This window comes from Chrysochloris asiatica, unplaced genomic scaffold, assembly GCF_000296735.1.
Source record: "Chrysochloris asiatica unplaced genomic scaffold, ChrAsi1.0 scaffold00159, whole genome shotgun sequence".
In the NCBI taxonomy this organism is placed as follows: domain Eukaryota; kingdom Metazoa; phylum Chordata; class Mammalia; order Afrosoricida; family Chrysochloridae; genus Chrysochloris; species Chrysochloris asiatica.
The window spans coordinates 2,239,477-2,251,539 of NW_006408677.1; the positions used below are offsets into that span (position 1 = coordinate 2,239,477).

The following is a 12,063-nucleotide window of genomic DNA, read 5'->3' on the forward strand; positions in this document are numbered from 1 at the left end:
TGTAGTCACCACCCGTTAAGTGACTCCCAGTCACCACAATCAAACCAACACCGTTCCCCACACTTTCAAATGTCCCTGAAGAGGTGGCACCTCCTTTCCAAGCTATGTGGGTGTTGGGGCGATGAGGCTAGCAGAGGGTTTCTTCCACTATAAATGTCCTAAGAGACTCAGGCTAAGCAGGGCCAATGCCTGTTCTGTTAATGGACAGGTGAGGTCTCTGTGGTTTGACTAATGACAGGCTGAGCACAACTGGAAATCATCAGTGGGACCAGAGGGGCACCAGACCCACTCAAAACTTCCATGCTAAGAATCATTCCCACCCCCTCCACACATGGAGTAGACAGGGATGGGCAACTTGGACATTGGCTACCCGAAAGGCAAGAAGTGACTGGCTTACAAGCTTTCAAGATGGAACCTAGATCCAGAGGGCGCAGAAGAAGGTAGAATCTCCACTGAGTAGTATCCAATCTGTCTGGGTGGGGCTGATGAAAGGAGATGCAGATGGGTCTCTTGTGATACAATAGTGAATAATTGTTATCAGGACTGATTGTGAGGGTTGTAAATGTAAAGGTAGACGTTTTATAGCAAAGAAGGGAGTGATTAACTTTCCAGTCTAGGAGCGGAGGTCCCTAGGACCATCAACGGAGAAGAGCCAAGAGCGGGACCCTACCCAGAGAAGCAGTGATGGCTGAGATGGAGGCAGAGAGGATAATGTGGAGCGATGGAACAGCTGGAGACTTTAGATCCAGAGAGGGAGAGGGACTGTGTGCTGAAGACTGGCGGGAGGGGGGGAGTGTAGGGGGCAGGCTTGCAGGGTATACCCTTTGGTTGGTTGATGATGCATGGAAGGGATTGTAACCATGGCAATGAAACGATATACGATAGAATGAATGTAAAACTAATGTTCTCCCATGTAAACTATATAATTCACAATAAATCATTAAAAAAAACAAAAAAACAAAAAAAAACTTCCATGCTAGCCCACCTGTTATGGAACCTAGAGTTTTCAGCTGAGAGTTCTTGAATAATAACAACCTGAAAGTTGTTATTGTTTTCTGGGATGAGGACTCCTCTGAGGGGAAGATCATGCTAATGACTGTCTTGTCTTCCTAATCATGAGAATCGTGGGAAACTTCCGCCAAGGACTCCCTTGGCTGGTATTTCCAAGGCAAAAACAAAATAATTTTGGGGAGGAGACAAAAATGGCATGTGGAAGGGGATGGCCTGGTCAGGGCAGCAATAGGGCCCTGAAAGCTTTGGAAGGAGACAAGGCAGGAAAAGAGGAGGAGAAGCAGCTTAGGTTTGTGGGGGTAGTTTTGAAGAGCTCCAGATATGGGTCTGAGAAGTCAAACTCATTTATCCTTATCTGGTGTTACCAAACTCAGACTTTACCATCCCACTCCCAAATCTAGTGTCATTGTCTTAAAGACCCTCATAGTACACCAATAGTTGTTCTTACCTGAGAGGTCCAGCTACATCTTCCCCGAGCGTCTCTTGCATGCGCCATTTTTAGACACTGACTGACTGCCTTTTCCTCCATACCCTCTGTATTGAGGCACGAGCTGTGCTGTGTTTGAGCAGAAATGGGTGGATCTGAGAGCTGAATGCTATATGGTAGAGTGCCACATCAACCCAGGAGTTGAATGAAATTATTCAGTGTTCAGTCTGGCAACATCTTAGTCCCGTAAATCATAGAATTATCTCATAGCGCAGCAGTCTCTTTCTAGTACCTCCAAAATGTCCTACATTCAGGCCCTAGATTAACATACAATGTGCTCTGCAGAAGTTCGATTGCATGGAAGTGCTCAAACATGAAACACACTACAAATGGGGCCAAATGCCATTCGGAAAAATGCCATCTTAACTAAGAATGTCTGTTCAGGAGTTCCATACAGGATGAGAACCAGACTTAGAAGGGAACTGACATGTCCTTTACCTCAGGCTCATGCAAAGAAGGGAACGGGGTGGGAGGCAGGATATCCTCCCAAAGTGGTTCAGCTACACTAAGTGAACCTTGCTGGACTGGGTTCCCCAGTGACCATGACTCAGTTTCTCTGATAGGGATGGGATAAATCACCATTTTGTAAATTTCTGTTGTTGTTGTTAAGTACTCTCATATCGGTTCTGATTCATAGTGACCCTGAATAGGATTCCTGAGGAGTGGCTGGTGGTCTTGAACCTCAGACCTTGGGGCTAGCCACCCAGTGCTTATCCTACAATGCCGCATCAGGTCTCCATTGTGGTGCTAAGAATATCAATAGCTCATACTCACTGAATGCTTACTATTAAAAGGCTCATAAGTGCTTGACAGGCATCATCTCATTTAATATTCATAGTAAAACTATCGTTGTTAAGTGCCATCAAGTCAGTTTCGACTCATAGTGATACTGTATAGGGTTTCTGAGATGAGGCTGGTGGATTTGAACCACCGACCTTGCAGTGCAAGTCGACCTTGTGGTCCAGTGCTTATCCTACAGGGCCACACAAATAGCCCTGTTTTATAGATGATAAAACTGAACCTCTGAAAGACTGATTTTTCTCGGGCTGCTAACCTCAAGGTCAGCAGTTTGAAACTACCAGTTGTTCCCAGATAGAAAGATGAGACTTTCTGCTCCCGTAAAGATTTACAGCCTCAGAAACCGTATACAGGGTCACTATGAGTCGGAACTGACTCCACGGCACATAACCACCATAACCACCACCACCACCACCAAGCCAGAAAGTAGCATCATAAAGAGGAGAACTAATACCAATCAGGAGGTTTACACCAAGGCTCCAAATCATCAGGCAAAGCAGAGAAAAGCATAGGCCTGCAAGGTCTGAGGTGGGGGGAGAGGGCGAAGCTCCAGTTTTCTCGCAGCAGAAAGCTAAAGATGAGTGTAATGGGAATCCCGCTGGGATAAGCTGAAGCAAGCAAGACAGGAAAAGAGGAAGAGAAGCAGCTTAGCTGTATGGGAATGGTCTTCACTGTCCCCAAGCCAAGAGCCGACCCTACTTCATCTTGTCTTCTGTGCAGTCAAAAACCAGGCAGAACACAGCTCTCATGCACTGTTTTAAAATCAAAGAGTGTGTTCCAAGGACCTTTGATATGGACATTCCAAAAAAGCAGATACCCGAAGTTACTCGCCTCACCTGGACCCGATAGCTTGAAGATGACGGCCAATGGCAAGTAAATAAACCACTCAATAAAAAACGTATTTAATAGATTTTGTTTTTTAAAGTCCTTTTAAGAGATATCCTGAGCTCAAACCACACTTAGTCCAAACACTTCATTGTCCTTCATCATATACCTTCTTCATTTGCATCTCCAGATCTAGAGAAAGCTTGTTGCTGGTCACAAGATCCTTTGACCCTGCAGCTCCCAGTTCCTCACTAACTACACAGTTCAACCAAGAGGTAATCTTATTCATTGCAGTGTCAGTGGAAGCATAAGGGAGTACGTGTGTTTTTGAACTCAACCTTACCTGGCTTCACCTCCAGGCAGCTGAGGACATCTTGATTTGAATACCAAGCACACACACACACACACACACAATCTCAAAAGATTTTAGCAAGGCCTCTCTAAATTCAGCCCCTACTGGCAAAGTGAGGATGTCAATTCTAGAGATAATGAAGATGCTGAAAAAAAACCAGCCAGGAAATTGAATTTAAAAGGAAGAAAGATTATATGAGTAATGTATCCACAATCTGTTGGAGTGAACTGCAAAGGGAAAGCTTGATTTCTTACTGGACCCTAAAGTGCAAGATCTTGTGTCTGGGCATTTTGGGGGATGGAAATAGGTAGAATTATTTAATGCTGCTGCTCTTGATAATGATGAGAAGGACAATAATGATGATGATGATAAAAGGGAGAAAACTTAGAGAGCTTTAGATACATTTGTGTTTTCACATATGTAATGTTACTTGATTCTTCACAAAAAATGTAGGAAAGTGATAATGTCTAGCCATATTTTAAAGACAGGCACAGAGAGATTTAGTCCAAGATAAGCAGTACTGAGAAAAAATTGTTTACCTTTGACTAGAGAGTGCTGGTATTAACAGGATCTTCTCCATGGTGTTTCCTACTAAGTGAGTGTTTAGGACTTCAGGCAAAGAGAGGATTCAGTGTCCCCGGAGGGTCAGTAACACATTGAAGTGACACGATCTAAGGAGTGGCACTATCTAAGGAGTCACTCCTTAGCTTTGCTTCCCAGCCCACTCAACCCACTCTCTTTCTACAAACCCAAACCCTTCCTTCCCTTCAAGGCCCAACTCAACTGCATTCAACTATTGCAAACCTGACTGAGTTGTCTATTCTCTTACCTCCCTGTTTTGGACCATGGATTCTTTTGAATCCACTTACACATGTTAGAGTATAATATTTGAGAACTCGGGCTGATGGCCAGATGAAGAAAACATGGCAAGTAGGCAGCTGGCATATTGAAGTCGCCTCTTCTTTTGACTTTCACCGACCCTCGTATAGCAACTTCTTCCTTCAGACGCTAGGCCTACCCACCCTAAGCCCTATCCTCTAGCCTCCTTTGATTACACAGGGTTTGTCACCCATCCGGGGAGTCTCACCGCAACAGGACTCAGATCCCTGATAGTAAGTTTGACAGAGAACCCTTGATCAGGTCGGACATGCATTTGAACTGGGGGCTTCTGGAACTAATAGTCAAGGAGATATTTGGGGGGAACACCCTTTCAGAGCTACTGCTCGTTTCGCCTATCAGGCCCAATCTTGCCTACTCTAGGTCACATGATATACTCGAAGTTGGCCTACACAGAATTGAGATAATGGGCTATAACCGCATATGAAGAGAAAACAAAGTCCAAGTCACTAAGATGATGGTTTTCCCTTCACAGCTTTCTTCAAACTCTTCTCATCTGATGTTGTGCCACTGTTGTCACTGGCTCACTATTCCTTCAGACACCATACCCAACAGTTTTCAGAAATAACAAAAGGAAACAGTTTGGGGAAAAGAGTTCTTACGGAAGTTGGCTGCAACTCCTTACGGAAGAAAGACCACTGGATGACAAGTTTGTCCAAGGAGGCTTCACTGGTGGTGTAGGTGCAGACAAGAGTGACATTAGATCCAACAATCACGCTCATGACACCATCTGGGATGGTCACTTGCACCATAGTAACCTGACCTGAAAAGATAATCATAAAAACAATAGTATGCACATTCTGATAACATTTAAAAAATTATTATAAAGCACTTTTCAGTGGCATCTTGATCAAGGAACCCGATCTGAGGAAAACCACATAAGAAAATTGAGCAAGCAATTGGAGTAGTAATAGGGGAGGCCCTAACAAACTATAATGTGAAGTACTCAAATTTTACAGCATGTGAGACTTTCAGTTTGAAAACCAGGGAAATCTCAGGCAAACCACACATTTTTGGCTAGGACTTTCAGTGCTAACGTCACTGAAAACTTAGATGAGTCAGTCACCATTTGGGAGGCTGCAAGATGAAATCTAAATTCATAATAATACTAAGATGTGATTTTTCTTTTTCACTCTCAGTCTTTCATGAGTGTACAAAGAAAATTTTCCAGAAGCTAAGCGACAGGTAACAAATATGTATGTTTGCATAACCTTGAATTAAAAAACACTGTCTTAATTTTAATACAGTAAATATAAATAGAACTAATTCACATAGTGAAGCAGTTTTATTTTTCAATGGTCTTTAAAATTTTCATGGAGATAACTGTAAATGTACATGCAGTTTGTAAGAAATCTGGCAGAGGGATATCATGTTCATTTTACCCCCCCATGGTAACATTTTTCAAAACTCCAGTATGATATCACATCCAGGACATTACATCTATGTTGTTGCTGTTGTTGTTGTTGTTATAGTACCGTCAAGTCAGTTCTGACCGATAACGACCCTGTATGGAGTTTCTGAGGAGCATCTGGTGAACTTGAACCATCAGCCTTACTGTTCAAACCAATTTTGCAGTCCAGCACATTAATCCACAGCACCACAAAGACATACTATACAACCCACTAATATTAGTCATATTTCTACAGTTTTCTGGCCTCCAGAATTATGACAAAATAACTGTTTGCTGTTTTCAATCACCCAATTTTTGATCGTTTGTTATGGCAGCCTAGGAAATGGATATACCCTCTACTTCTAACTTTTACTTATTTTTGTCATGAATGGATATTGGATTTTGTTAAATGGTGTCTCTGTATCAATTGATATAATTATATGTGTCTTATCTCTTTTCCTCAGTCTTCCTAGAGGTTTATCAATTTTATTGATTTTTTTTTTTCAAAGAACCAGGTTTTAGTTTTGCTGGGTTTTCTCTATTGTTTTTTCCTCATTTTCAATTCCATTGATTTCAACTCTTACCTTTATTATTTCCTTCCTTCTGCTTGCCTTATTTGTTCTTTTTCTAGCCCCTTAATCTAGCTCTTCTTCCTGTGTTTCTTTCCTTGCCTTCCTGTGGATAACGTGAACATTTTTTATGATACCATTTTGATTTATTCATAGTACTTTTAAATGTTTCAAGTTGATCTCTGTATAGTTTTCATAGTGAATGCTCTAGATATGACATCATACTGTTATAGACCTCACTTCCATTTAGATCCATTTACTTTCTCCACTTTTAGATATCACTGCCTTCAGTGGTATTATAATTTTCTTTCAATCATCAAATATGATTTATAAGACTCTTGAGTTAAGGACAGACTCATATTTCTACTCTTCCCATTGTTCCTTTCCTGATGCTTCAAGATTCTCTCCTCATTAAGATTTACTTTCTGTTTGAAGAACTTCCTATAGCCATTTTTAAAGGGTAGGCCTGCTATGAACACATTATTTCTGCTTTCTTTTGTCTGAGAATGCACTTATTTCCCCTTTATTCCTGAAGGATAGTTTTTCCAGATATAGAGTTCACAATTGACTGTTCTTTTCTTTCAGCACTTGATAGATGGTGTGCTATTTCTTTCTGGCCCCTTTGGTTTCAGATGAAAAATCTGCTGTTATTAGAATTGGTGTTCTGCTATAGGCAATACATTGGTTATTTCGGACTGTTTTCAACGCATTTAGTTGTCAAGAGTTTAATTATGATGTGTTTTGGCATGGATTTCTTTGGATTTATCCTGTTTAAAGGTTCACTCAGCTTAATGAATGTGTAGGTTTAGATCTTTCACCAAATTTGGTGGTGGTGGTGGTGGTGGTGTGCCGTGGAAATAGTTCTGACTCACAGCAACCCTATATAGGGTTTCTGAGGCTGTATATCTTTACAGGAGCAGAAAGCCTCATCTTTCTCCTGCGGAACGGCTGGCAGTTTCGAACTGCTGACCCTGAGGTTAGCAGCCTGACTTATAACCGCTACGCTACCAGAGCTTCTTTTCACCAATTTAAGAGTTTTGAACTATTTTATTTCTTCATTCTTTGAGATCTACTCTCGTTCTCCCTGTCATCTGAGACTCCAATGATATAAATGTTGACTCTTTTGCTATTACACCTCAGTCTGTATTAACAATTTTTTCAGCCTATTTTCTCTCTATTGTTCAGATTGGGTGAATTATTAATCTGTCTTCAAGTCCCATGGTATTACTGAGCCCTTCAGAGTTTTTTTCCCCCTGTGGTCATATTTCTCAGTTCCGTAATTTTCCATTTGGTTATTTTTAACTAACTTCTTGCTGAGATTTTCTATTATTTTTCTTTTCACTTGTTTTAAGGAAATTTGTAATGGATTGTTGAAGAATTCTTATGACAACTGCTTTAAAATTCCCTTTTTGTTGTTGTTGTTGTTAAGTGCCATCGAGTCGGGTCCGACCCATAGCGACCCTGTGCAGGGTTTCCGAGGGTGTAAATCTTTACGGGAGCAGAAAGCCTCATCTTTCTCCTGTGGAGCGGCTGGTAGTTTCGAACCGCTGACCTTAAGGTTCGCAGCCTTTAGGTCATTAAAATATCTGATTCATTTCCGTGTTGAAATCAGTTGTGGTTTTCTTGGTTCTTGATAAGACATGATTTTAGATTGAACATTTTGTCTGTTTTGCTAGGAGACTCCTATTGACATATTTTATTTTTGCAAATAGTCACTGTTTATGCTTAGCACACAGATCTCGCCCTACTTTCATGGTCTATTATTCCAATAACAGTTTAATTTTCAGAGCGTTTGCGGTATTGTTTTGGTCTCTGCGGTTGATTTGGTATCACTGGGACTCCCAGTAATCCCTGATCATGCTGTCTGAAGGGGTGGGTCTCCCTAAGTTGGGCTTTGGGGTGTCTCTCAGTGAGGAGGAGGTGCTATTATGGCGGGTGTCTTTTTATCTAGTGTTACCGTAACACAATACAAAAGAGCGAGTGGCTATAAAGAACAGACTTTTATTGTGGTACAGTTTTAAAGGCTAGAAGTTCAAATCAGGACATCGATTCTAAGAGGGTGTTATGGGTTGAATTGTGTCCCCCTTAAAATTAGACTTTATAAATCCTAAACCCCTGTGGCTATAATTCCATTTGGAAATAGGACTTCCTTTGTTATATTAATGAGACCATTATCAGGGGAAGGTAGGTGTGTGTTAAACCAATCACCTTTGAAGTATAAAAAGAACAGATTAGGTACAGAGCGAGAAGCACAAACAGAGAGCAAGATAAACACCACATGAAGATCACCAAGGATCCAAGGAAAAGGAACAGAAGCTGATATGAGACAAGGACTTTCCCTCAGAGCCAACACAGAGAGAAAGACTTCCCCTAGAACCAGCTCCCTCATAGTGGGTTGTGCACGGGGTGGCTAACCACAAGGTTAGCAGTACAAGTTCACTCCACAAAAGCAACAGGAGGTTTTCAGCTCCCATAGAGATTTACAACCTTGTAAACCCGCGGGAGAAAGATGAGGCTTTCTACTCCCATAAAGATTTACACCCTCGGAAACCCTGTACAGGGTTGCTATGGGTCGGACCGACTCGAAGGCACTTAACAACAACAAACCCTCCACAGGGTGGCTTTGAGTCAGAACCGACACATAATTCTGACAGGCACACAATCAGCCAGACTCCTAAACTGTAAGAAAGTAAGTTTCCTTTAAGCCCCTCATTAGTGATATTTCTTTTATAGCTGCAATAAGAAACTAAGATGATAGGCCTGGGTGTTCTAGGGCATTCCTTGGCCCTACTGAGGCTGCACTGTGGCTAGGTTGTTGTTGTTGCTGTTGTTAAGTACTGTCGAGTCGGTTCCAACTCATAGCGGCCCGGTATAGGGCTTCCGAGGAGTGGCTGGTGGGTAAGAACTGCTCACCCTGCAGCTTAAGCTGACCTTGTGGTGGTGGTTATGTGCTGTGGAGTCAGTTCTGACGCACAGTGACCTTGTACAGGGTTTCCGAGGCTGTAAATCTTTACAGGAGCAGAAAGCCTCATCGTTCTCCCACGGAACAGCTGGTAGTTTTGAACTGCTGAACTTGAGGTTCGCAGCCTGATTCATAACCACTACGCTACCAGAGCTGTAGTGCATTATCCCAGGTCTGGGTTGTCTTCTTCTGTTGCGTGGAGAGATATAAGACATTCTGCCTCTGTCTTCTTCTTTTGATCCTCAGGTCTCAAACCAGTTTGCTTTATTTTTATCTTTTTTTTTTTTTTTTCCCAGAGTTCTCCCTTGATTGTCTCTTGCATTATTTGCAGAGTTTATAACTGTGTTTAACAGGGGGAAACACTTCTATGCCATCTTGCCCAGACCAGACGTCTCCCTCAATTTTTAAGAATATAAAGGGGTATTGATTGAGACCTGAAAGTTTGAGAACTGCTGACTTTACAAAAGGGTGAGGAAATTCACTGTATATAGGCTGGAGAGGAAAACCAGAACCTCCTACCTAGAATTTCAGTCTACCTGAAATTCTCATCACTGCACAAACATTTTCCAAAGGTTACAATACTTTGACTAACACTTTGGAGGCACCAGTTCATCCGAGTAACTGATTACTATTGATTTGAAAGTCAGAGAGTATGATAGTTCTCCAAAACGGGATATAAGACTGGTAGGTAATACTGGGCAGGTCAAGTTTGAGAGATACTCTATGAATGGTACAACAAGTGGTCTCTATTCACCTGTATCAACAGGGAAGAAGGAGAGTCAAGGATAGAAATAAAAACTGCAAAGTGTGGCTCATTGCCTCCTTTGCCATGAAACCAGAACTGGATTGTGCCTGGCAGCCATTACTGTATATCGTGATCAAAGATTCCATCGAAGAATCTTGATCAAAAGGAGGAATTACAAAACAGAATTTCCAAGTCTCATGCAATCCTGGATTTCTGGAGTCATGGAAGCTGGATGAACTCCCAAAACTATTGCCCTGAGATAATCTTTAACCCTTAAACCAAAAATATCCCCTGAAGTCTTCTTAAAACTAAACAATAGTTTACTTTAACTAGCAAAGAATGTCTGCCTTGTGGAATATGCTCTTCTCAAGAACTAGCTACATGGGATCAAACTGGCTGTATCAACTCAAAAGATCAGCTAGAACACGTACATGTAGAACACAGTGAACAACTCAGAAAAGAAGGGTGAGAAATATGTAATCAATGTCACTGAATGGTGCATGTAGAAACTAATGAATTGGTGTATGTCCTGCTGTGTATATTCTCAGCAACAAGAACAATTAAAAAGAGATGTTCTCTGCTCCAGCGAAGCTGGAGTGAGAGCCTTACTTGCCTTCAGAGCTGCTTGTTGGGGTAGGGGTGGAATGAGGACACTGACATCATGGGAGGAGCAGATCTGAAGACTTCTTTTTTTTCTTTTTCTTACTTAATGAGAGTGGTCAGACAAAAAGAACTTACTGGACTGGCAAATCTTTTGAAAAATTAAAAGAAAGAGCAAACCTTTGAAGTGCTTAGCCCTGGTTTTCCTGGTGTCTCTGTGTTCTCTGCTGTACTGCTTCCCTACCAGAAGCTGACCACTTACCTAGCAACCAGTGTCTTGATGATTTGAGATGTGTAGACATAAATGCAGCATCCTTTCTCTCCATGTACTTTTCCTCTTCCCAATGCTCTTCTCTCCATACTGTCTACGTCCCATAAATCCACTCCCTCTCTCCCACTTGCCACCCCACCCCCACCCCGAAGAAAACTGACCATCAGAAAGCAGCTATTCTTTGCCATGAAAACTTCACTGGAGAAAGCCAAGTGGCCCCCTCCTGCTCATCTCATCTCTCTTGGGAGTTAGCCCCAGTTCTTTTTTTTAACCTTTTATTGTGAATTGAGTGAAGGTTAACAGACAAGATCATCAGCTTTACATTGAACTAATCAGACATTTGTTGTTGTTGTTAAGTACTGTGGAGTCGGTTCCAACTCACAGTGACCCTGCACAGGGTTTCCAAGGCTGTAAATCTTTACGGGAGCAGAAAGCCTCATCTTTCTCCCACGGAACCGCTGGCAGTTTCAAACTGCTGACCTTGAGGTTGGCAGCCTGATTCATAACCACTACGCTAGCAGACAGTTATCCTACGTCCTGCCAGTGGCTTCCTTTTTACATCCTACATTTCACAAATCAACAAAGTTCAAATTTTTGATGTACACATACAAAACAAAAAATAGACATATTCATTGAAATGTCCGAAGGACACATTTTGAAAGGTTATGGCTGCTCTTAAATGATGGCTTAAAATATTTTGAGTGTGTAGATTCCCCCCCACCTTCCTAAAAAAAGACAGAATTGAGTATTTGGTGGTTATTAAAGCTTTCCAGAAAACAGTGATATGGGAGGTATGAGTCCTGGTGTGGCACTGTAGGATAAGCAATGGACTACTAACCGCAAGGTTGACAGTTCAAACCCATCCACTGCTCCTTGGGAATTCTATGCAGGGACACTGTGAGTCAGAACCTACTCAATGGCACGGGGCAACATTTGACCATTATTTTTTTTCTCTACTGTGGAGTAGCTGGTGAGTTTGAACCCCCCCACCTCGCAGTTAGCAACCCAATGCCTAACCCACAATGCCACCAGTCTACTAATCAAAAGTCAATGGTTCAAATCAAGCAGCAGTTCCCCGGGTGAAAACTGAGGCTGTCTGCTCCTGTAAAGATTTACAGTCTCAGAAAGCCTGTATAGGGCTGCTTTGAGTCTCGGT

The 12,063-nt window shown here is 42.0% G+C and overlaps 1 protein-coding gene across 1 annotated transcript in view; it reads right to left on the minus strand.

The window, feature by feature from the left end:
• Positions 1-12,063, minus strand: part of VSIG1 (V-set and immunoglobulin domain containing 1) — a 125,473-nt gene that overhangs the window by 25,839 nt on the left and 87,571 nt on the right. Inside the window, exons 7-9 of the mRNA XM_006871063.1 lie at positions 5,515-5,544; positions 4,973-5,141; positions 1,460-1,567 (exon numbers count right to left, since the gene is read on the minus strand). Coding sequence (XP_006871125.1) covers positions 1,460-1,567; positions 4,973-5,141; positions 5,515-5,544 — 307 coding nt within the window. The remainder of the gene's footprint in view (positions 1-1,459; positions 1,568-4,972; positions 5,142-5,514; positions 5,545-12,063) is intronic.